At 45.7% G+C, this 26,120-nt stretch overlaps 1 protein-coding gene across 1 annotated transcript in view; it reads right to left on the bottom strand.

The window, feature by feature from the left end:
• The window catches only part of URB1 (URB1 ribosome biogenesis factor), an 801,240-nt gene that overhangs the window by 672,805 nt on the left and 102,315 nt on the right, over positions 1 to 26,120 (bottom strand). The window contains exon 8 of the mRNA XM_085623119.1: positions 25,466 to 25,596. Coding sequence (XP_085479245.1) covers positions 25,466 to 25,596 — 131 coding nt within the window. The remainder of the gene's footprint in view (positions 1 to 25,465; positions 25,597 to 26,120) is intronic.

Here is a 26,120-nt window from a genome sequence, read left to right as displayed (position 1 = left end):
ATTTGGTCCATACTCATATGACCCCTGTGGTGACACAAGTTTTACCTTCGTCTCACTGTATTGTTTTCAGTTTTGAGAAGCCCCCCCCCCTGCCCATCCATCATTCCCTTAAAAAATAATTTAAAAAGGCGTGCCCTTTATGAGAGCTTCACTTGGCAGCTGTGCGGTCGCTAGGTCTGTTTCCTTTAATAGATGAATGGGGATTGAATAATATGCCATATAACGTTTTTCTGTTAAATACTTTACACATTTCATCGCAATCTTTTGTTTATCTGACTCATCTTGTACTTCTAGCAGCAGTTTAGTTTTACACTGATCAATTTGAAATTTTTTATGGCATATGGATAATGTTTCTTATGCTTTACAGTGAACTTGGGTTGACACTTTCTGCTTCATGATCCCAGAAAATATTGCGAAGTGCTTTTAAAGATGCCGCCCAAGAAATGCGCGATGTAGACTTGGAGCCAAAAACTCTTGATGTGCGTAGCCTCGGGTTTAGTTGTGCACAAGAGTTGTATTTACACTTGACTGGTGGATACCTTTGAGGGATTGCTTTGTGGAATAGTTTGTTATGAGATAATGAAGAATACTAGGTCCTTCCTTATGAGAGGCGCACATCGTGATTTTGACACACACTTTTATGTACCCCTGAATGGTGTTTGTATTCTCGACACAGTAAACGGGCACAATTCGTTTTTTACCTGCACAATTTGTCAGGTAAAACATGGCACAAATCACCGTGGCATAAAGCACCTATCACCGTTTGCTTTCCTCTCAGTGGGGAATAATATAATAGGTTAGAAAGTTATCCGCTGGTCCAAGGAGCTTACATCGAAATGGAGTACAACTTGCACAGCCAGTAAATACTGAAGTCTTCTCAATGTGTTCTTTCTGGGTAAAACATTTGTGGCCCGGACGCCAAGCAATCTGCACCTGTCTAGGGATTAGTGTATAAGTGATTGCATTGGGGTTATGGATTGTGAATAATAATAAAATAACCTGTTTTTTATATAGTGCTTTGTACCGCACTTCTGCAATTTTACGTTTTGTAAGTGACAGGATTTGTTTTAACTTTTTTTGTACTTACCTAATATTCGTCGAAGCTCCCTACAAAGAATTTGCTTGTTAAGTCCAGATATAAAACTGTGCTCAGGGTGTAGTTTTAGTACCTACCCGTCTAATTTGTTGTGGCATTAATATCTGCCCGCCTTACTGTTTAAAAATTAGGGTCAGCCATATGGTGGGCAAGAATATGGGTAGAGATCCCCAGTTTGCAAGTGGCCTTTAACAGGTTTTATAGCGTGTTGACTATTTAAAGTATTTTCATTTGTGATAAACTATGTAACATAGTCTAACCATGTCCGGAATTTCGGCGTCTACATTGACGACTCTCTGTCTTGGCACCAACAAGCCGTCCGGGTCGCGCCAATATGTTTTACCATCTTCAGATGGCTGCGAAAAATTATTTGGATGTTACCCACTGCTACGCAAACAAGCATTTACAATGCAATGGTCTCGGCATTGGTAAAGTTAGAGCTATTGGCATTGCTCATGACATTATTTTTGTTTATGTTTTTGTTTTTAAAACATTTAAAGAAACGGCATTGTCATGAGCAATGCCAATAGCTCTAACTTTAACAATGCCGAGACCGTTGCATTGTAAATGCTTGTTACTTATGATTACAGATGGATTATGGTTTCTGAAACCAGTGATGTAATGGTGTTATCACATGATTCTGGTCTTTAAAGGGGGTATCATTGGCACCATTTAAAGAGACCGCCTCCTATATAGTTATATGCATTGTCTATAAGGGAGGGTCCTGCAATTGGTGGAGTCATGACCGTTCGCTTTGGAACCCTGAGAGAGTCCAGAGCTACAATCGGTTGTTTGGGTCCTTGTGAAGAGGTGAATGTAGAACTATTACTTATGCGGGCCACACAACGAAATGGTTACTAACCAGTAGGAGTAGTTTTGCAGCTTAAAGAATTTTCTGGATTCACATGCTGTGCATCATTCTGCCATCTAGTGGTTGGGTCCGGAATTGTCCGCAATTGGTTTTTTTTCTTGTTTTGGTCGCAGTCGACCACCATTTGGTGCCAGGTACTTCCCCTGTGTGACGTCAGACGGTATCCTGGAGGTCGACATGTGTGGTGGCCATCTTCGGATTCTTTTTTCTGTTTTTCTTATGTTTTGCAATCCTTGAGATGGTTTTGAAAAATACTGATGTAGTCCTTTGCTTCCCCACCTGTTTGTTGCAATCAATGGGTACATTGGCCATAATTGCCAAAGTTGCTCTCTTCTTTCTAGTGGAGTGAGCTGTTGATTTCATTGTTAGTTCTTTTTTGGCATTGGCATGACATAACTGGATAGCTTGTACTATCCATCTTGCAATGGTTGCTTTTGTGACAGCTGATCCTGTGTTGGTATGTGCATAAGCAACAAACAATTGCTTTGTTTTCCTGATTTGTTCTGTTTTCTGCAAATAATACAGTAAAGCCCTCCTTACATCCAGGGTATGGAGGCTTCTCTCTGCTTTAGTTTTTGGGTTCTGGAAGAAAACTAGCTGGACAATGTTTTGATTTAAGTGATACTTAGATACTACTTTTGGCAAAAACTGTGGGTTAGTTTTTAGGATTTGTAAGTAGGGTTCTTGTATCGTTAAAGCTTGCAGTTCACTTACTCTTCGTAGTGATGTTATACCAATGAGAAAGACTGCCTTTAGAATAATATGTTTGATGTCTGCTGTATGTATGGGTTCAAAGGGTTTTGTCATCAGTTGAGAAAGTACTGTATTTAAGCTCTATGTTGGTACAGGAGCAGCTCTTGGTGGAGCTATTCTTTTTGCTACTTCTAAGAACCTTTTGATGACTGGTCTTGTAAAAAAGCTTTTGCATGATTTTCCTCTTGTGTATGCCACTATGGCAGCAAGGTGCACTTTAAGGCTGGAAAAGTTGATGCTGTTTTCCAAGAGGTAAGTAAGATATGTAATATCTGTTTCTTGTGTATTGATTGAATTAGTGTTGTTGTTAGTGGTGCACCAAGTGGTATATCGCTTCCATTTTGCTCTATAGCATTTTCTTGTTGACTGGTTTCTTGCTGTATTTTGAATTTTCCATGGTTCTTAGTGGTAGATTGAGATGCCCAAATTCTATGTATTCAGGAGCCAGGCTGCTAGTTGTAGCGTTGCTGGTTCCGGGTGAAAAATCTGCCCCTGTTGCATTGTCATCAGGTCTTTTTCTGCTTTGATCCCGACCATTTCTCCTTTGGATAGTTCTAAGAGAGTTGAGCACTATGTTTGCCTTGGCCAATGCGAAGCAACGAGAATCATGTTTGTTCCTGGTTCCTTTGCTTTTTGAAGCACTTTTTGCATCAAGGGTATTGGTGGAAAAGCGTAAACAAATGTCTGAGACCAATTGAGTTAAAGCGCATTTCCCTTTGACAGGTGGTGTGGAAGGTTTTTTCTTTTTCTGGTGTTGTAGAAGATTTCTTGTGGTTTATTGAGAAACTCAGGATTTGTAGCGTTTGAATTGTTTTTTGAACTTCATTGTGGCATGTTTGTTTCATGCGTCCCCTTATTAGCCAATCGATTAGGTATGGGTAGACGTGTATTTACTCTCTTCTCAGATGTGCCGCCACTGCGGCTAGACACTTTGTGAACACCCGTGGAGTTGATTTTATGCCGAACGGGAGTACCTTGGATTGGTAGTGTGTTCCGTTGTGCAGGAATCTTAGGTACGTTCTGTGCCTTTTGTGCATAGGGATATGTAAGTAGGCGTCCTTGAGGTCTATTGTTGCTAGATAATCCCCCTTTTGTAATTTGTGGGATTATTTCTTGAAGGGTACACATTTTGAAGTGTTGTGTTAATATAAACTGGTTTATGAATCTTAAGTTCATGATTGGCCTTAGGGTCTGGTCCTGTTGGGGGACTAGGAAGTATGGCGAGTAGTTTCCTTTGTACCATTCTTGTTTTGGTACCTTTTCTATTGCCTATTTCAGGTACAGTTCTTTGATTTCTGCGTTAAGCAGTGTTTGCTTTGATCTGGTTAATTTTCTTGTTTTGGGTGAATTTACAGGTGGTGTCTTTGTTACCTCTAGGCAATATACGAATTGTACCAAATTTAACATCCAATTGTCTGTTGTGATCCTTTTCCATTGTCTGTGGAAAAAGGATATTCTTCCCCCCTCTGGTGTCTTGTGTGGGTCCTTTTCCGTGACGAAGTCAGTTAGAGCCATTTCTTCTTCCTCTAGAGGATTGGCCTCTTCCTCTGCCATTCCCTCTTCCGCGAAAGGGCTGCTTCTGCTGTTGTTGCCAACCTTAGTAGCTAGACTGTTGACCCATCTGTTGTTTTGGGTTCTGTCCCCGAGATTGTGTGCCATCTGCTGTCCTTGGCCAAAGCTGCCTCTACCTGTGGTTTTTCTGTTAGAGAAGCCTCCTCTTTTAAAATAACCTCTTTGCTGTAGGGACCCCATTGCCCTTGCTATTTCATTATCCTTTTTAATTTGCTGAAGGGGACTCATCCACTTCCTTGCCAAACAGAGCTTCCCCGTTAAATGGTCTGTTGACGATTGATGTCTGAACCTCTTGTTTAAATCCAGAAATTCTAAGCCAGGCTGAGGATAGTTCCTGTGCACATTTGCCTGCTTGCAGTAACTGCTGCATCTAGGGTGGACTTTAGGCAGGTGTTAGCCACATTTTCCTTTCTTGGACAATAGATCTTGTCCTTTTCTTGTCCTCCTCGGTGAGTTTGCTCAACAACTCTTATTCATCCCACTGTTGGTGGCCATATCTATTTAACAGGGCATTTGAGTTGGCAATGCGCCACTGTGTTGCAGCTTCTTTTTCCATCCTTCTCCCCACCATATCCATCCTCTTACTTTCTTTTTCAGGTGGAGGCCCTGTGTTGGAGACTGCATTTGCTCTCCTCCTGGCTGTGGTTACAATCATGGAGTCAGGTGCAGTACTTTCCTTTATGTATTTTGGGTCCTTTGAAGAGGGCTTATATTTTTCGCCACCCTGGGAGTTACCCCTTTGTTTGAAGCTGGTTCTCTAAAGGCTTCTTTGCCTTGATCCCGGATACCAGGCAACATGGGTAGATAGTGTGTCCTCTATGTTGCAGGTGCCAGGGTTTCCACTAGGAAACATGTGCTCCCCTTTTCTTCCTCTAAGGGAACACCAAATTAGTTTGCTGCCCTTTTTTACAATGTCATTATAGAAACAAATGTCATCTGGACAGAGGTGTGGTGCAGCGGCCAGGGCAGCTGACTACGGAGCACTGGGCTCACAGTTCGATCCCCGGCTCCGGTAGCAGCTCAGCTCAGCACTATGTGACTCTGGGCAATAGCTCACTTAATTTCCACAACGGCCCCCAGCGCCTTGAGACCCGTAAGGGTGAGTAGTTTGCGCTTTAAAAATACAGATCTAGGTGTGATGCTTTCGAAGGGTAGCTGCAGATTTCTTCCACTGGACTCTGTGTCGAGGTCATTTCATGTATCCTCGAAGGTTTCCGAGTTTTCCTCTTCCTTCGGTACGTCTCCGTATTCATTGGGATCTTCACCTCGAGGTTCCGGTGTTGGTGGGGACTCGACGATACTTTCTTCTTCCCTCTTGGCATCTTCAGCCTCTTCGGCGTTGACATTTTCCGGTTTGGCAGCCGGTGTCTTAGGGATTCGAAAATCCTTTAATGAGGCGTCAAATTCCTTTTTCTTTAGTAAGAGCATAGCCATCTCATCTTCGAGTCTTCTCCTTTTCCTTTTGGCCTCGAGGGCCCTCTCGGTGTCGGAGGCCGGGGACTTTCTTTCCTTCTCGGCATCGGCGTTAGTCTTCGGCGATGTGCCCTTTTTTACGGGTTTGATGTCGACCCTTGGCTCCGGTGCCTTCTGCGATTTTCCCTCTTCGGGAACCTTTCAATGGGTTCCGTGGGGTTCTTTTAATCGCGGCTGACACTTGATCGCCTTTTTGCTCGGTGTCGGGGCTGATTTGGGCACCTTATGTTCATGGCCCTTCGGTTCCGACGGATCTTTATGGTGTCTTACCTGCTCCGTCTTCTTTTTCGACTCTCTCGCCTTCTTTTCGGCGTGGATCTTTCAGAGTCCTTTTCTAGGATCTCGACGTCCGATCCTTCGTGTGTCGATTCTGCTGGAGCTCCCTGCTCTTCTTCGTCGCTAGAGAAACCCAGGTCCTTCATGGAAGGTTTCTACATCGACTGCGACATTATGGTGTAGTGGGCCTGTCTTTGGTTTCGGCGAGTCCTGAGCATCTTCGGCTAGAACGCTGCGCAGACCTCACAGTCCTTGTCATGATGATCTTCGGGCAGGCAAAGGTTGCACACATTGTGTGGGTCGCGTTGTGCGTATTTGTGGTGGCACTTGGAGCAGAATTTGAAAGGGGTATTCTCCATGACCCCTACCTCGCCTTTTGTGTACCGGAGCATTCCTGTGGTGTTCAAATGGACGCTCTGCTCCTGCTTTCGGCTACATCGTCGGTTGATCAATTATATCTCGATGATCCTTCGATGATAATCTTCTTTTGGTGTTTTTTCGGGAAAAACAAAAACTTTCTTCGGAGCTTCCCGTCTTGCTTCCAGACCCAAATGCGGAAAAAAGAATCCGAAGATGGCCACCACGCACGTCGACCTCCAGGATACCGTCTGACGTCACACAGGGGATGTACCTGGCACCAAATGGTGGTCGATAGCGACCAAAAAAAACACAAAGACAATTAAGGACCCAACCACAAGATGGCGGAATGATGCACAGCATGTGAATCCAGAAAAGGATTCACGCTGCAAAACAAAAGATCCATTTCTTTCTTTTCTTGACCCTATAGGTAACAGTTGTTTACAGAAGTTACACAAGTACGGTCAATGTATACAAATTGCAGTTAGATAAGACAACTGCCAGAGCAGCATAGCCCATCTGACCCAGGAGTTCCTTCGCTGGGTGGAACTACCCACCTGTCATGAACTAGTCTTCACACTTGCTTCCTCCTTGACCTGGAGCTGAGACTGTACTAGGCTGCCATGCAGCGCAGCTGAAGGGCTTATGTAATGGTTGAGACGGCAGCGGCTTTGAGGCATCGGCCGCTGCGCCATGTTATTGGTGGCTTACCCGTGAGGGCGCTGCAAGTTGCTGCTGGTCCCAGGCCCCACTGCTGATGCGGCAAGTCAGTTTAACTAACACTGGGCTTGGGGTGACCATTGCTCCCTGGCACCTGCTGTGAGCCACCCATTTTCATAGGCCTGAGCCACAACCTCCGACTACACATCAGGTACTGGATATCAGAGACAGGGTTGGGGGTCTGATGGAGGATGCCAGAGTTGTGCCCCCCCACCAGATGCGATCCCATACCCACATCAAAGTCATCTCCCTCATGTGGGTCGAATCTAGCTGTCAGCATGCCAACAGCATGAGAACTGTGGCTCACTGGGGACGCCCGCGGGTCTGGCTTTTGACAAAGGGAACCCGCAACTGATACCTTTTATGTGCTACCCACGTGGGGGAAGACTTGTGGATCCCGCTGCCCTCTGATTATGGGACCAGCTTGGCCAACTCCTTGAAGGTTTGAGTTGCCGGTGAGGGTTATCGCTGAGGAACTTCTCCTTATATGCGCACTGTGATACATCAATACCTTCCGATCCACATCACGGAACGACAGCACGGTTCAGCAAAAAAACGCAGACATCCTCTTCCAAAGACATTATAGACTACTTATCATCATCATCATCATCAAGGGGGAGGGGCATGGAGTCACCTCGAAGCCATGCTAGAAAAATACTTGGGACAATCTCATAGGATACTACAAGCAATTCTCAAAACCTCACTTAAAGCTAAGCTAGATACAGCAGCCTTAGAAGTGAAGTGAATAGCAGATCATAGAAAATTGGCGGAACGGGTCGACGACACAGTCTTGTATCACTGCAATGAGCCTCTGTTAGACTTGTCAACCCTAGGGTGGTCTTTCCCTGTGTTTTTGCCCTTGCCTCATTTTTTTCCACCCTCTTTTTCGTTGGCCTTCGGTCTCCGAGCACCTTCCCATTGCTAATCAATGCTAAGGCGCAGGTGCTCTCTTCTCTCAATATGGCTGCCACAGGCCCCTGCTACTGCAGAGTGGTCTTTTTAGTAGCACCCTAGTCGCCAGGAGCTGGCTGGCACCCTACAACATTGTTGCCACACCAGCCGCCTTTTTCTCCCATAGTTAGAGTAGGGAAGCTCCTGGAACCTTCTAGAACAAGGGCGGGGTCTGTTTTTGCCACCTTAGAGAGTGGTCACCTGACCTGGGCATACATAAGGGAAGGAGGGAAACTTTTTAGTCAGTTGGGGCGACGCTGACCTGGGGGAACCTACGCAGGAGACTTAGGCGGTAGGGCCTAGTCAGGGACCTATACCACTGGGAGTGACAGGGCTTAGGTGCTGCCTTCCAAGATGCGTGAGGAACACTGGACTAGCCCACTGATCTGGCCCGGCGGGAGGGGAACCCAGGGACGACCTGCAGTGATTGACTAACCTGCTTTCAGCCACCAACTCAACCAAACCCCCCCCCCCCCCCCCCCCCCCTCAAGAAACCTTCTACCAAGGGCGCAGGAAGCAGCACGCGCCAAGAAGACCCTATAATTTTCCTCAGGACTGCTGGGGGATCGACCAGGTATTAGCGCTGTGCCACACCTGCGCTCCCGGACTCCACCTGGGACCCCGGCACAGAGCTGCCACTGTCGCGTGGCTTGTCCCCCCTCAACCTGCCTGCCCTGAGTCTTTGCGCTCCCCTGCTGGGCTTAGGGGAGCGCTGTGTACTGACGATATCGCCCACACTGCGGGCTGGGCCTTGACTCCCCTCTGCCACCCCTGCCGGGGCGCTAAAGAAACACTCCAACTCACCACCGCGGCCCGGAACACCGCTGACGTCCCCGGGGCCCGCTGAGGAGTTCGGGCCCCGCCATCGCCAGCGCGTCCTGGGCGCTTGCTCCGCTGTGGGCCCGTCGCTGCATGACCTTCGCGGCGGCCCTCAGGAAGAAGAGGGGCGCCGGACTCCAGGGTAGGCCGCGCTAGGTCGTGAGGCCGTAGCCTGCACCACGTGACGGGGATGTCCTCCTGGACTCCGCCCCCGCCGCGCTCCTATTGGATCGGAGGGCCGCGCCCCCGCAGTCCGCGCTGCCGTTGGCGGCTACGGGCGCGCCTCTGCGGTGGCAAACACAACCGGACCCCGGGCCCCAGGAGCCTTGGAGGGCCCGGGACCGGCACTTGGACAGCGCGGGGCTCCCCGGCCGCCCCAAGACCCGCCGGAGGCCCCACGACGCTCTGCTCCCCGCCGAGCCTGCCACGAAGCCCCCCTCTCAGCCCGGACATCGCCGGGAAGCGCACACGGCTGGCGGGAGGGGCTCCGAAGAGAGCGAGCCCCCGCTCTGCCTGAAACCGCCGCAAGGGCCCCGAGGAGGCTGAATGAACAGGTAACCCCCGGGGAGGAGGGCTCAAGGCCCGAGAGAGGCCCGGAGCTCGCCCCTCCCCCGGGGTAGGCTATCATTGGGCCCTGTTGGCCCCCACTTGCCCCCGGACTGGGATATTGCTGGCCAAATGAAATACTGTTTGTCCCTGCCACCCAGGCTGCGGGAGAGATGTATTCTTGCCTGACAGTCAGTTAATTCCTTCGTAAGGAAATGATGATCAATTGATGCAATTCCATGTTCATCCTTAATGAAACGCTGATCCTTGCTTCATGATCTGGTCATTCTTGCCTCAGGGGATATTGTGGCTAATGCTTAGTAGTTGATTAGTTGCCTTCAATGCCATGTTTAGCGCTCTAATGAAATGCCATGTTTAACGCTCTAATGAAATGCCATGTTTAGCGCTCTAATGAAATGCCATGTTTAATGCTCTAATGAAATGCCATGTTTATTTCTAATGAAATGCTCCAATGAAATGCCATGTTTATTTCTAATGACATGCTTTGATGAATACCGGGATTGTTGATTACCCTGACTCTGATCTAGATAAAAGCTATTTGATTTTTACTCAAACTCCCTGGTGTGGTGTCAGTCATTGCGTGCGTTTCCTGTCTCAGTGGATGTGTGTGCTGTACGGTCACTTTACACCTAAGCTTTCGGGTGCCTACCAGCTCGCGCCAAGCTACCCCCCCTGGGGGACTGGTGACCCCAGTTCCTGCAGCCTCACATTGAAGGAGGTCCACGGCCAACTGCAGAACGTGAGGGCAGATATCATATCCCTGTAAGGAGAGCAGAGGCTGCAGAAGGGCGGTCTAGGCACAATCATGTTCGCTTCATGAACTTCCCTGAACACGAGGAAGGCTCGAACACAGAACTCTTCCTCGAGCAATGGCAATTGACTACTCTCTTGGAAGACCGGGTCTGAAATTATTTTTGACTGAAAGGGCCCACCGGATCCCGGGGGGGCCTCTACCACCATGAGCCAAACTTTTTTTTTTTTTTACGTAATTTTTCATTTTACAATAGCAAAAACAAATTAACAATGGTACAGCATATAGACGCATACCGTTGATGTAATTGGTAATACGTGGTACAGGTGGTAGCAGCGGAGGTAAAAAGGCACAATGGGAATACATATTCATTCATAAGTACAATACAGTGATGTAGAAGCACGGGCTATACCAATGGCCCTCAGGTTGCATGTTACTGGGACCGGACTACTTCTTGCTCCTCATCATGATTTAAGCAGTCGTCCACATCCGACCCACTGTACGCGGTTTCAAATCGTATACCATGAGCCCCACCTTGACACGTTTGCTCGACTCCTCAACCACAGGGACAGAGATTTAATTATGCAATTTTTCAGGGGAAAAGGCCCTGGCAGTATGAGGACAGCATCATCACAGCTTATCCAATCTACACTGCATTGATACAACGATAACGCAATTCGTACACGGTGATCAAACAACAACTGCGTGTGACGGGCCTGAAAACAAAGTAGTAGAGGGTGAAAAGCTGCACTTCTTTCACATGCCCGGGATGCGTGAGTCTAGCCTCAATCGAAAGGTGTGGAGCCACCAGCGTCCAACTTCCTGCAGAAAATGGGATGGGAGACTTCGAGAAACAAAACAACGGTGACAGCGGAGATCACGCGCCCGCCCCACTAGTGAGCAGACTGCTTGGGAGAGAGTGCAGGTGGTGGCTGAGGTTATCCAGCATGGTAAAAATCCATTTACGGCTTTATCGTCAGATCATGGCACAGACTCAGAGATGGACACCGGCGGATCCGGCACATCTGGTGAGGTGGAAAAATGAGGCCCAGAATTGACACCAAGACCGTCAGACTACCTGGTGGGTTGAGAGTACCATGGCTCTGCAGCTGCTGGTCAGAGCCTCTGGGTTTAGCTGGTGGGAGAGTGGGAGTTGGGTGAGGAGCGGAGGACAACTCCTAAGTTCAGGGGCCAACAGGTCAGTATGTATTGGGCCTCGCCATGCACCCTAGATTTCCGAACTGGACAGGAGTAATAAGATAATGGCTCACGAAGAATGCATATATACACTGTACTTATATGGTTGGAATGCATTGAACACCCAGCCAAGGGTGGGAAACTGGGTATGTTGACACAAATGTTTCTGTACTGTTGAAGGAGCCATCAACTATTATGGAAAATTTTGTATCACATTGAAATGCATCAAAAGCCACACAAGAGACATATGAGGGAACTCAACTATTGAAACATCAGGGACTGCAGATCCTGGGACAGGGACTAGTGAATTGCACAGGCATAGCCGACGGGGACCAGTAATGACCTCTCACCTTTATTTACAATGTACTTATATGGAACATACGGTCCATGGCCACCTCTAAAATTCAACACTAGGTGTATATACACCTCTGTAGTCATCATACAAACGGAGCTACAGAAAGTCTGCGAGAGATGGTGGGGAGAGATCTATGGTACTATCTTCTCAGCGTACACAAGGGAGATCTTGGTTCAGATTTCTCCAGGGGTGCCATTTGCACAGGACACACTTAGAATATACTCAGAAGGGAGATTTATGGCTGTTGAAGGCAGTCTAGATGGAGCCCAACTGATGCTCATAGCAATATATACACCAAAAACACAACACTGCTTTTCTGGGTGGGTTAACTCCGACCATTATGCGTAATTCACAGTCACCCTGCTTGTCAGGGGAGACTTTAACTGTGCCCCAGACGTGAACAGAGACAGACCAATTCCCTTACTGATGGGTGTACTTTGCAGCACAGCGACAAGACTCAACACCTCCAACAGTGGATGGACAGCAGAAGAATATATGACATCTGGCGATTATTGCAGCCAGACCGCACAGAATACCAATTCTATTATCCTGTATACACACCAGACTGGACTTATTCCTCTGCAGTGAAACTCTGGGCTCGCAGTTAGGAGAAGCAGAGTACCTTTCAAACACCCTTACAGATCACTGTCCATTAAAGCTGGTAATGAAGTGGGGCAGGGCCATGGCTATTAAACTGACCTGGAGGCTGAGAACGGAAGCGCTTTAAGATGCACCGTTCTGCAACGCCATGGCGACACACATCACCCAATTGTTTGATGCCAACTCGGGTTTCAGGCAATGGATGGGAGACCCTCAAAGTGGCGATGTGAGGACACTGCATTGCTACAACATAGGGAGTTCGAAAGACTATGCACACAGAATTATTGGCCAAGGAATGTGTCATGCACAGCCTCGAAATTGAGACATTAACACAAATTGATAAGACAAAAGAATGCAGGACCTTTGATGCACCTGTATTGACCTAGATGCATGTTTAGGAAATCTAGACCATAGAGAACACCTGACCCGGCAACATGGCAAGAGCGAATTGTTAGCGTGGTTGCTGAGAAGTGCACTCAAGTCTCCTGATGGTACCACATTCAACACACAAACAGCTGTTAACACAACTTTTGCACAGTACTATCGCTCCTTGGATGCAGCTGACCGTCATTCCACTAATAACCAAATACAAAACTTCTTGAATGCATTCCCCCTCCTGTGATTAAACCTACTTCTATGCAAGGAGCTGGATGGTACCATCCAGATTGAGGAACTACGCTTAGCCATAACTCAAATAGCCTGAAATAAAACCCTGGGCACCAATGGTTTCTCTATTGAGTACCATGCCACTTACAAAGCACTTCTCATGTCTATTCCTCTGTTTTACCGGCTCCATAAAGCGCAGAGATACTCCAGTTGGAGTCGATTCTAGCGCTATATAAACCCACAAATAAAAATAAATAAATAAAGCGGCTAGAAGTATATAATGAGGCAAGAGAGGCGACAGGCTCCTGGAATCCTTCAGAGAGTCGTTGATAGTGGTGCTCCCCAAATCAGTGTGTGACCCAACATCAGTGAACTTGTACAGACCGTTGTCGCTTCTAAACCTGGACTGTAAGATACTTGGAAAATTGCTGGCCGAAAGACTGATTCCCATCATCGGTACACTGGTCCACACGGACCAAAACAGTTTCATGCCGGAGCAAAACACCTTTTTAAATATCTGGCGTTTGCTGGGATTAATGAGGTCAGGTTTAGGGGATAACAGAGACCACCTAGACATAGACACTGAAAAGGCTTTCAACACCCTAGGATGAGAATACCTATTGGCAGTATTGTCAAGTACAGGGATGGGACAGAGGTTTATTAGGTGGCTGAACTCTTTATAGCCAACCAACTGCCAGAGTCAAAACAGAGCAAGTGATCTCAGACAGTTTCAAAATACCGGGGCACTAGACAAGGATGTCTGCTTTCACCACTGATATTCACCCCTGCCGTGGAACTTCTGGCGGGCCTGTTACGCACAAAGGGCCATCAATTGGGGAATCTCAGCATTTAGTGGGTGGCATATAGTATACCTCTATGCAGAAGATGCTCAAATTTACTTAAGCAATGCAGCTGACTCCTACCCAGCACTGATGGAGACTTTAGATGGATTTGGGGACATATCGGGCCTCAGGGATAACTGGACTAAATCTGGTATATTCCCTCTAGCGCAGATACTAGAACACCACAAAGTGACTGTGGTACAACCTAGACCCGTAGGGCACTTTGACAAGATTAAATATCTGGGCGTGCAACTGTATCACGCTGATAATGAACTGATAAAGAGTGCAACCTATATAGGGCGCTCGGCTTGATCCGTGGAAGTCTTGCCTTTTGGATGTCTCTACCACGATCCCCTCTTGGCCCTGTGGCGATATCCAAAAATCTGATATTTCTGCAACAGCTGTATGGGCTCTTCTCAGACTAGATATAGGGGAAGGTAGAAAACGAACAGCACTACACAAAACACAACACCCATTGCCAGAAGGGGGACTTGGGGCCCCCAACAATGAATTGGCTGCGCTGGTTAGGCACTACACCATGCGCATTGAGGCTTAATGTCCGGTGCACGCTTAAGGGAGAACACATTTATCCTTTGTACAACAAGGCTTTGACAACAGAGTTGAACAAGACCCACCAGACATGCATAGCTTATAAGCGCTGGCACAAATACATTCATAAAAGTGGGCCATCTGTTCCATACTCCCCACGACTCCCCATATGGACCCTACCGAATATACAAACTGTTACACAACAACATGTCCTGACATGGAAGGAAGCAGGAACAGACAGTGGGGAATCTGTATGCTGTAGACACCCTGTTCACCTCTAAAGAATACAGATATATCTAGGGGATACCAGCAGGCCAGTTCATAACATAAAACGTAATGCATCGTGGTGTCGCTACCCACAGGGACACAGTCAATCTGAGCCCCCACCTCAGCCTCTCTACAGGCAATACTTTCTAATGGGAGTACACAGAAAATCACAACAGTGCTATATACCGTTCTCCTTACACAACACCAAAGGGTGACCACAGAGTCTGGGAACGCTAGGCAGCAGACCTAGGACTGGACCATGCAGATAAACAATGGACGTGTGCCAAACAACAGGTGAAGGAGATCTTGTGGAATCCCATGTTCTGTTGTATGTAATTCATTTATCTCCATCAGGCATATTAAGCGCATGTCCCCTGGAGCCTCGTCAGAATGCTCCAGGTGCAGGATGACCAAAGCAGGATTTTACTATACACCGGGCATGGGAGGAAGTTATGGGGATCATTTCAGCTCTCATAGAGGGCACAGTAACACCTACATCGGAGTATTGTCTTTAAAGAATCAGACCTCCATCCAAAGGTGATAAATACCTACACAGGTTAATTCATCTAGTTCTTATATAATAGAGCAATTAGCAATGTTGTGGAAATCTTCATTGCACCCGACATGACAAGCTGGCTAAGAACTTTACTGAAATAGGCAAAGTGGAAACTGGATGTCATGAACTCGACTAGGGCTCTTGGTGGTATGGGTCAGACAGGAAAGTTCATCCCAAGTTCAGTTATAATTGGGTAGAGTTAGCAGAGTGCTCGGCGGGTACTAATAGAGCATCCTCTTGCCTTTGTCAAAGAGTCACCTGGGCCAAACTGATGATGATGGAAGCTTTAGAAAAACTGAGCATTTGATCACCATCAAGATAAACTAAAGGGGAAAAGCTGGCTTTCTGAAAGGATGACTATGTACTAATGGGTGAATTTTCCAAATGTGTACTGCAAGAAACTAATCTGGAATACCATGAATGAGGTTTGTGTCAAACAATATGGAAGGCAGTCAAAAGTGTGTGGCAGGATGCTACTTAGAATATGCACATTCAGGTGTGTTCACTGTAGAAAGGGAATGGATTAATAGAGGGACTGCACAGGAAACCTGTCAGTTAAGTTGCAAACCCCCTTTGGTTCTGGGCCAAATAGACTGGAGTGAAGTAAGCAATGAAATGGTCAGAGAAATATAAATATGGAGGGGGAGGGTGGCACCAGGAACACTGTACTTGTGGGAATGGAAGTGACACGCGTATTAGACATGTGCAAGGGTAGAGAAAATGTATGAGGCATAGGATCGGATGTTTCAGACATAAAAGAGTGAGGGTGGTAGGACATATATGAGATGCGGGGTCAGGGGAGTAAGAAGGGACATTAAAGATATGGAAAAAAGGTGCAGCAAACGTATCGTACATATGCGTAAGGAGGATTGAAATTTAGATATGTGCAAAAGGAAGGAAGTAAGTACCAAGTTTAATAAATAAGGAGAGGAAGGAACGTAGGGTGGTTGTTAAAAGGGAAACAGACACATAGGGCAAACAGGTGGGGAAACCAGACCTCCATGGTGAGTCAAGGCAGTTGGGTAACGGAGTCAGTGACACTGCTGATTCCAAACTGCAGTGTAATATGGGATGGAAGGTAGAATGAACATACAAAATGAGGGGCGTTGATAGAGAGGTTAAACACATTTGTATGCAGGAGGAAGGAGATTGGCCACATGAATTGTAGTATAATGATCAATATATGGTGACTAGAGTGAAGGTATCCAGTGAACAAACACCAAGATACATTGGTTCACTTCAGTTCAGTCTATGTCCAGTGCCAAAAGACATGGTGGCAACATCTAGGCAGCAGAATGTGTTCATCTTTTGTTACACAACCCAATGATGAAGAATCTTGGCATGTCAATCACTTTCACCAACTTAAGCATTACACTTTAATTTCCTCAAGATGTTGGAGGCAATGCATACCATGTCTTTTGTACAATCTTAAACGACATGAATTATGAAGCCTCGCTAGAAAAAGTCATTAAACATTCTAAAATTATCCTAAAGAAGAATGTATAAGACACAAAGTTGGTGGAGGTGTTAGCCTATCTTTAGAGCAGGGTGCTAGTATTGTACACTTTCTCACAAGTTCACAAATGCACTCTTTATATACACAAAAATCTGTCTTGATGCAACAGGACACAATTATCTCCTAAGACCTACCAACAATGTAGATTTCTATGTAAGAGGGGTGGGACACCACAAGAGACATCATCCTTTAACAACTTAACAGGTTGTCAAACGCCTTTCCTACTACTAGAGAGCAGTTTAATTCTTTACATGTAACATGAGACAACACACTAAATTTAGTGTTACTGCCATAGTTGACCACCACAGATGCAAAAATTTGTTTAGCTAGAAAAGGCTTCTGTGGGACAATCAGCCTCAAGAATATCGAGTTCAGTTCACAGCTATGAAATTCTCTAATGGAGCGGTGGTGTTTGTTTTCCAAGTACATGACAATCATAGGGAGACGATGACTTGCCTTGTGGAGGTAGTTTGTGATTCATATCACTACTGTTGATAAACAATGTTTTACATTAAGGTTATTTAGAATAAAATGCTTGTCAGATTTCGAAAAAGGTCCAGTCTGAACAATTATTTTGAATACATTTTGTACTCTGCCAATGGACTAACCATCTGCTGGTTTGAATGGACATTAGATGATTCCCATCTAACATGTTTATCTAACAACTGTTTTCATTGTCATGTTAAAACAGATACTCTGTGTCTTTCAGTATAATGGTGTTACCCCACCATAATTTAGATCATAAACAGTACGTAGTTGCAGGTTTTGTGGAAAAACAACCCTTTGCAGCTTCAAAATTAAAATGTGACCTGATCTTAAATGCCGCTACCCAATAGCATACCTCTCCCCACCCTCAACCCAGCTACTTCAAGAACTGATTTAACAAGAGACAAGGCATTGATAACAACACTCTTTGGCAACTTTTCTCTAACAACGCCCCATCTGGTACAGGTGAACTTGCTCTGCCATCGCATTTAATCTTCTCTAGACAGGGTATGCTCGTGCTGTTTTTGAGTTTAGGGTCGCCCCCAGGAACATTTCTCCTGTTCAGGTTGTGATGACGATTGTCTTGTGGTTTATGGAGAAACCCAGTCGTTCTAAAGTATTGATTACTGTTTGAATGACCTTTTGGCAATTTAGTTTTGATTTCGCTTTTACTAGCCAGATGTCTAGGTATGGATATACATGTATTCCTTTCCTTCTTCGATATGCTGCGACTGCTGCAAGACATTTTATGTTATGTTACTATTATTTGCCATAGCGCACGACTCACCCGGGGGCATCTCGGCGCCGTTTCAGATCCTTACAGGAAATGGCGACCCAGGGAAAATCAGTATAAGTAAGCTTTTAGTAATTTCCTAAATGTACAGTATGTGGGCGTCTCTCGGAGGGTTTGAGGTAGTTTGTTCCAGTATCCTGGGGCGAGATAGGAGAAGGTCTTTCTCCCGGTGCGAATTTGACGAATTTGGGGCACATACAGTAGGGCTTGGTTGCTGGATCTGAGATTGCGGCTCAGGGCATAGGCCGTTAGTTTGTTTTTGAGATACCGCAGGCCTTTGCCTTTTAAGGCAACAGATTTTGAAACGGGAGTGCTTCTACACTGGTAACCAGTGCAGTTTTTTAAACAAAGGTGCTGAGGGAGTGCCCACAGGACGGTTCAATACAAGTCTGGCCGCGGTGTTCTGAATCACCTGGAGCTTGGAGAGCAGAGTATCACGGATTTCAGCCAGGAGAGCATTTCCATAATCCAGTCTACTTATCACCATTGCCTGAACCAGTGTTCGGTGGATGTTCGTGGGGAGGAAAGGAAAGATTCTGGGCAGGAGGCGCAGCTTGTAGTAGCAGGCGCTCGTGGTAGCTGCAACCTGATCTTTCATCGTTAATGCTTGATCTAATTTTATCTCCAGATTTCTTACGGATTGATGGGCACGGGGTAGAGCCTAAATGGTGGGGCCACCAGTCGTCCAACCAGATGGTTGGGGCTCTTCCAAACAGCATAATCTCAGTTTTTTCTGGGTTTAACTGGAGGCAGTTCGCAGTCATCCAGTTGGAAATTGCTAACATTCCTAAATCAAAACGTTTTTTCTCCCTTTCCAGGTATTGGCTTATAGTAAACATCAGCTGAGTGTCATCAGCGTATGATATGATCTCAAAGCCAAAATGCTCCACGATCTTTGCTAGCAGGGCCATATAAATATTGAACACTCAGGCATGAGCCCTGGGGTACACCCTTGTCCAAGCGCATTTTGCCTGAGGAATATGGGCCCAGGAGGACTGTCTGCTGTCTATCGGACAGGAAGTGCTGCAGCCACTTTAGTGCCGTACCCTGGACACCGATTGCCTGCAGTCTATTCAAGAGCCTTGGGTGAGAGATGGTATCAAAAGGCTGCAGACAGATCTAATAATATCAGAACCATGGGTCTTCCTGCATCCACCCCCTGTCTTCAGTGAATCGGTCACGGCCAGGAGTGCAGTCTCTGTTCTGTGCCCAAGTCGGAATCCCGATTGTGAGGGATCAAGGATGTGATTGAGTTCAAGGTAGGATCCCAACGGTTTATTTATTAGGCCTTACAGTTGTTTGCCAGAAGAAGTAGCAGAGAGATCGGGCGGTAGTTGTTAAGTGATAGTTGGCCCTGCGTTGCTTTTTTTAGTATAGGCCGTACACATGCTTCCTTCCATTCTGTCGGGTCTGTTTTTATAGAGCAGTTAAAGATCTTTTGGATCACGGGGGCGCCATAGGTGGCTAGAAGAGATATTATCTTAGGTGGGCATAGATCCCGGGGGGACCCAGATTTGGCTGCGGGCAAGGAATTATGCATTTCCTCTAAGGTGGAAGGCTGGAAACTGTCTAGTGTATAGGGAATTACTTTTTCCTGCTCTCCTATCAAGATGGTGGTCTCCATGTCTTGCAGAGGGGCAGCGGGAAATTTTGAGTATCGTACTTTTTCGAGTACAAACTGTAGATATTTCTTGTGCCTTTGATGCATGGGTATGTGTAGGTAGGCATCCTTCAGGTCCAATGTGGCCATATAGTGCCCCTTTTACAGGAGTGTAATTGCTCCTTTAAGTGTTGTCATCCTGAAATGCTGTGTGCGGATGAAATTGTTTATGAACCTGAGGTCCAGGATTGGTCTTAGGGTGAGGTCTTGTTTTAGGACCAGGAAGTAAGGTGGGTAGTTCCCCTTGTTTTGATCCCATATCGGTCCCTTTCGATTGCATTCTTTGACCTCCTTCCTGAGGTGTACAATCTAATTTCCTTGATATTTCTTTTTTTTTTAGGGGAATTGTTGGAGGTTTTCTGAGTAGTTCTATGCAGTATCCGTGACATATCACGTTCAAAATCCAATTGTCTGTGGTTATTTTTTTTTTCATTGGAAATTCCCTATCCTGCCTCTTACTGGTGTTTTGTGGGAGCCTGCTTCGTTCGGCAAGCCACTTACGTGTTGCCCTTCGTAAGCCTGTCCTCTTCCCCTCCCTCTTGCACGAAAGGGTTGCCTTGCTGGGTGCTGCCACTGTTGGTACGTGGTCTGCTGTATGGCCTGGTGTGAACTGCCTTGTGTTTGCTGTTGCCCCAATGTTAAAGCCCTGTGTCCCTTCTGAATGAGCCTCTGTATTGCAGAGCTCCGATCGCCTTGGTGGCTTCGTTGTCCTTTTTGATTTGTTGTAAGCAATCCTTGACCAATTGGCCGAATAGTGCGTCTCCTGTAAAGGGCATGTTGATAATGGAGGCTTGAACGTCAGGTTGAAACCCAGATACCCGCAGCCAGGCATGTCTCCTCAATATTGTGCCCATGCTCGTCTGTCAGCTGGCAGTGTCAGCTGCGTCTAAAGCGGACTTCAGGCATGTATTTGCGATGTTTCGTCTTTCTTGCATGACTGCTTTGGTCTTCTTTTTGTATTCCTCGGGTAGATATTGCATGAGGGATTCCATTTTGTCCCATTACTGGTGGCCATACTTGTTCAGCAGTGCATTTGAGCTGGCAATTCGCCACTGCGTTGCGGTCTCCCTCCCCATCTTCCTTCGCACCATGTCTAGCCTCTTGCTCGCCTTCTCTGGCAGTGGCCCTATAGAGGTGTGTGCAATGTTCCGCTCTCTTGCAGTGGCAACAATGATGGAATTAGCAGTGGCGTTCCCTTGTATGCATTTTGGATTCTGTGTTGAAGACTTGTACTTCTTTTCGACCTGAGGAGTCATTGCTGTAGCCGCGCAGGTTCCCGAAAGGCTTCCTTGCCTAGATCTAAAATGCTGGGAAGCACTGACAGATATAAATAAACCTTGTCTGCAGGCATCAATGTTTTGAGGAGGAAAAAGGAATCTCCCAGCTCTTCTTCCAACTGCACCCCATAAGCTTCTGCAACCCTCTTGGTCAGGCTGTTTTACATTGAGAGGTTATCTGGCGATGATGGTCTTGAGAGGCAGTAGTCTAACTCCCCTTTGGGGGGAGTCTGCGTCAAGGTTATTCAATGACTCCTCGTCGAACCCTCCTTTTCCTTAAACTTCCTCTGGTTCATAGAACTCTTCCTCGGGTTCCTCTTCCTGGGGCTCTGGTGTTGGTGGAGCCTCTAAGGCAGATTCCTCTTCGTCGAGGGTCATTGAAGGTTTAATTGGAATTCGAAATTCCATTTTAAGGAGTCGTTGAACTCCTTTTTACGTTGCACAAGCGTTGCCATTTCTGCCTAGAGTCTTCACTTCTTCGTTTGGACCTCCTGTACCTTTTCTACGTTGAGAGTCGGTGAAGGTGTTTTCAAGATGTTGACTGATCAGTCGTCTCCGAAGGTTTGATGTTTTTGATTCTTGCCCTCTCGATCTGATGGGATAGTCAAGCCCTTCGGCATCCTGTCACCATCTGTATCCCTTGGCTGGGATCCATGGGTCTCCTTTGATTTCCGCTGACCTTTGGTCGGCGTTTTTCTCGATGCCGAGACTGGCTCATGGGACTTCTTGTCCGAGAACTTAAGCTCTGGGCCTTTCAGAGTTTTTTTTTACCTACTGGGTCTTCTTTTCGACAACCCTCTGACATTTTTTTTTTTTCAGCCTGACTTTTCAGCGGCAGTCTTGAGGATTTTACCGTCCGATCCTCGGTGTATCATCTCAGCTTCCTCAACATAGTCATCATGGCTGGACACTTCCAGGTCTTTAAGCAATAGTGCATTTTGCAGCATAGACCTATTATAGATTCACATACTATGTATATACTCCGCCATCTAGTAGCTGGAGTCAGAAAAAATAGAAGTCCCAGGTCTTTAAGCAATTGCGGGTTGTGAACACTGGCCATGTTGGTGTAATGTTCCAGCCACTGCCTTTGGCGTACCGTCATGGTCTTCAGTAAGAAAGCAGCACAGGCCTCACAGTCTTCGTCATGGTGGTCCTTTGAAAGACAGAAGTTGCAGACCTTGTGGGCAAATTTGTGGTGGCAGTTTGGGCAGAATTTAAAGGGGGTATTTTCCATGTCCCCTACCTTGCCTCATTCTCCGACCACGTGATTGGTACACAGGATCCCCCTGTCGGAGGTGAGAGGGAAGAGTATCCCTTATCTCTCTTGGTGTCTTCTGTTCGCAGTCTTCGGAGATTCGATTAATTTCTTTTTACATTTTTGAGTTTTTCTTCAAAACCTTTGGAGCTCCTCCGTTGCATCCAGACCCAACGCCGGAATAAATAATCTGGAGATGGTGACTACGCACAGGAACATCCGAGGCACCGTCTGACGTCACACAGGGGATGGACATACCACCAAATGGTGGTCAACTACACCCAAAAAGAAGAAGAAAAAAAATACAATTCCGGACCTAACCACTAGATGGCATAATAATGCACAGCCTGTGAATCCAGAAAAGGATTCATGCTGCAAAACTGATTTGACAAAAGGCAAGGCATTGATAACAAGGCTCTTTGACAACTTTTCTCTAGTTGTAACATACACAGCAGAAACGGTTGTCATATCCATGCACACGGACTACAGGGCTGGCTGTTTAGCAACAGACTGCAGAGTAGACTCCCAAATTCGACACAGTTTTTAAAAATCATAAACATAACCATATTCGATTTGTAAGTCTTTATTTTGATCAGTGATCATAAAAGACACATTACATGTACAGTAATATAGTGTATACATTATTCGTTAGCATCATGGTCAGAAAAAGACCGTTATCGTATATTTATCTTAAAAGAGGATATAAAACAACTAATGTACTGTACAGACCCTAAAAAAAAGCTAATTTTTATATCATACAAATGTTAAAATCATATAAACCATAAAAAATGTACATAAATACAATGAGCCAATCATTCAATTATATACATAGCAGCAAGATTTCATCCTGGAATATGTTCTTTTAAAAATAATCACTGTGAGCAGTCGTTTTACTTAATTATTTTAACTAATAAAAGCAGATCGTATTCTCCACGTCCATCCTAGGAATTTTGCTAATGCAATCACAATAGGTTCCTGAGTGTTAGTTTTCAGTATTCGTAATGCGGTTGCACTTGTCCTAGTACCCATATTTAAGCAAATAGGTTTTAGCCATTTGCTCCGTGGGAATTTGTAGGCGGGGCATAAAAACAGTATGTGCGGAACTGTTTCATCCAGGTCGTGGCAGTATGGACATTTGCTGTCAGACATATTGTGCCAATTTTTAGTAAAGAATTTAACAGGAAGGGTACCAACCTTAAACTGGTAAAAAAGTTTCATATCACTGGGCTTGGTTATGTAATCTCAACATTTTTCATAGGACGGTTCAAACTTTTGTTCGAGAAAGTTGTTTACTAATGTTGAGTTCTTAGATGATCGTACATTGTTCACTCTATCCATATCCCAGTATATCTCCTTAAATTCTTTTTTGGACGGAAACTGGTTCCCAACCGGATTTTCCCACAGGTGGCTCATACCCATTTCCTCCAGAGAACACTTTATCCTGGCTAGCCAGCTGATCTTATGGGATGTGTCTGCTTCTCTTACGTCTTTAAGCGCATTGGCAAAATGCGACAATTCTGGGGTAGACCACATTCTGCGCCAAAATGCCAAAGGTCTAAATCTTGCAACATCTGCGAGTGGGTTACTCCCCAAATTGATGTACAAGGGTTTTAATGGGGTGTTTTGAGCAAGGCCTGCGAGGCCCCTCACAAATTTGTTCTGTGCCAGGGATAGCGGAGCCAAGTTTTCGAATCCCCATAATTCTGCTCCTTATAAAGTAGAGACCATGAACTTAGTGTGATAGATCTTTAGTACGGTTCCTACTGGTTTAGTATGGGAGAGCCTATACTCATTTAAGAGGGCTCCTGCCAGTTGGCAATGTTTAAGTGCCAGAAGATCTATCTGGGGTTTCCAGTCTAGCTTCCTGCCTAAAGTGATCCAGAGGTAAGTAAATACATCCGTTTGTTCCAATAACTCGTTGTTCATGACCACCAAACCCTTGACTGCTTTATGTTTATGCAAAACCATAAACTTGGTTTTATCCACATTAACCACTAGTTCGTGTTCTCTGCAGAAATCTTCAAAGCGATGTAGTGCTCGCTGCAGCCCCCCCTGGGCTTTCGATATTATTAGGGTATCATCTGCGAACATCAGTATTGGAACCTTGATGCCTGATAGTTTTGGAGCATCAGTCGGGTATGATGCAAAGTACTTAACCACCCTATTTATAAATAATGAAAACAGGGTGGGAGCCAGGACACATCCTTGATGTACCCCTTTTGATATTGAAAATTTGGGGGTAGTGTTGCCCCGCGTGCCCCAGCAAACCTGCGCATAATTAGACTCCTGTAACTTGACTACAAGCAGCAGGAGCTCTGTTGGCATCTCCAGACCGTTTAAGACAGCCCAGAGCTTATTGCGCTGCACCATATCAAATGCTGATTTTAAAATCGACAAAAGCAGCATAAATGGTTCCGCCCCCCCCAAAATTACAACGTGCCAATAAATCAAAGCGAAATACCTGGTCAATGGTACTTACATATTGGACTACTTCCTCAGGGAGGCCATTTTTAAGTATTTTTTAAGCCTGGGCGGAGTTCGCGGAGTTCTGCTATGCAGAATGCCGCGCAGTGAAAAGAAAATCGCCATCGCGGTACGCAGAGCTTTGCAAGCGGCAGAGTGCGTTGGATAAATGCTGTTCGTGGTGATTCTCACTGCCAAGTGCTTGACTGCACTGTGCAATCATCGCGAACGGCACCATGCACAGCGCAAACAGGCGCTGCTTCCATTCTGCTGCTCAACTACATTTTTACTCTAGCGGAAGATTTATCAACGCGAAAGGGCAGTTTCTTAATGTGAGCTTTCGCGAGCATAGGCACCCACTCGCATTGAGAAATGGGACTGCTTGCATTGAGAAATGTCGCCGGGAGGTTGATTTTCCACGCTTACGCTCGCCAACTTGATGTTGACGATCGCAAACGAGGAAAAATCTCGCCGGGAGATGGATTTTCCTCGCTCGCGCTAGCCAAATTGACGTTGACGAAAGCAAGCGAGGAAAAAAAAAACTCTGCAAGCGGAGCAGAGTTCACTGCCCTATCTTAGTAGTTTTACCCATTTGAGGCTAGTAATCTAGGAGAATAATAAAGCAATATAGACTTGCCAAGACAGCATACCTCTATAAATATAGATATAATACCCTTTCTATTTGCCATAACACTGCAAAATGAATGCAAAGGGAGAAGGAAGGGAAAATAAATACTCCTGGTCTACAGTGATCACTCCTACACAGCAAAGGAACGCTCTCAGCCAAGGCATGCCCAGTAAAGAGAATGGAAGAAGGAAGAAAGTGACTGTGTTTACCTGCCAGCTGTACCAAGGCTTGGATCATAAAAGTTGATACCATGTTTCAAGGAACAGCAGAGCTCCATCAAAAAGTTATGGACCAGTTCTCTTATTATATGCTTTCCTGCTTCTCCAGGCTGTAAGACACCCTATTGAACGAAAAGAGGCATATGATTTATATCTTTTCCTAAACAAAATCATGAAAATCTTACTGTGACAATAGTATTGCCTAAGTTCATGTATTGTGAACATATATGTTGCATATTTAAACTAAGTATTTTTGGCGACATTTGATAAATGTAAAAATGTGCTATCTGAATTGACATATGCATTGAAGTGCCAGACTCGCAAATTAGCTGGCACCTATTCAGAAGTTGAACTTTGGGAATAGGGTATTGAGAGTAATGTATTAAAAGACATAGCCATATCCACATTTTCAAAAATAAATCAATTATGTTAGGTCATGGGAAATTGTTTAATACTTATTCTGCCATAGTTTAATACTGGCATAGTTTATAGGGCTTTTGGCTTGTGAAGATTTATTACTGCAGTTGCATTTTGGCCTATTCTCGGTTAGCGGCTAGATCTCATTGATAGACTACTGGGAGTAAGCCTTAGTTAATTTTCAATCTCCTGCTTTATAGGGTAGCTTGCTTCTTTTTTGTGGTTTGCT

The sequence above is a fragment of the Triturus cristatus genome, chromosome 8 (genome assembly GCF_964204655.1).
Source record: "Triturus cristatus chromosome 8, aTriCri1.1, whole genome shotgun sequence".
In the NCBI taxonomy this organism is placed as follows: Eukaryota; Metazoa; Chordata; class Amphibia; order Caudata; family Salamandridae; genus Triturus; species Triturus cristatus.
The sequence above is the reverse complement of the archived record's forward strand: the minus strand, read 5'-3'. Positions and strand labels throughout refer to the sequence as shown.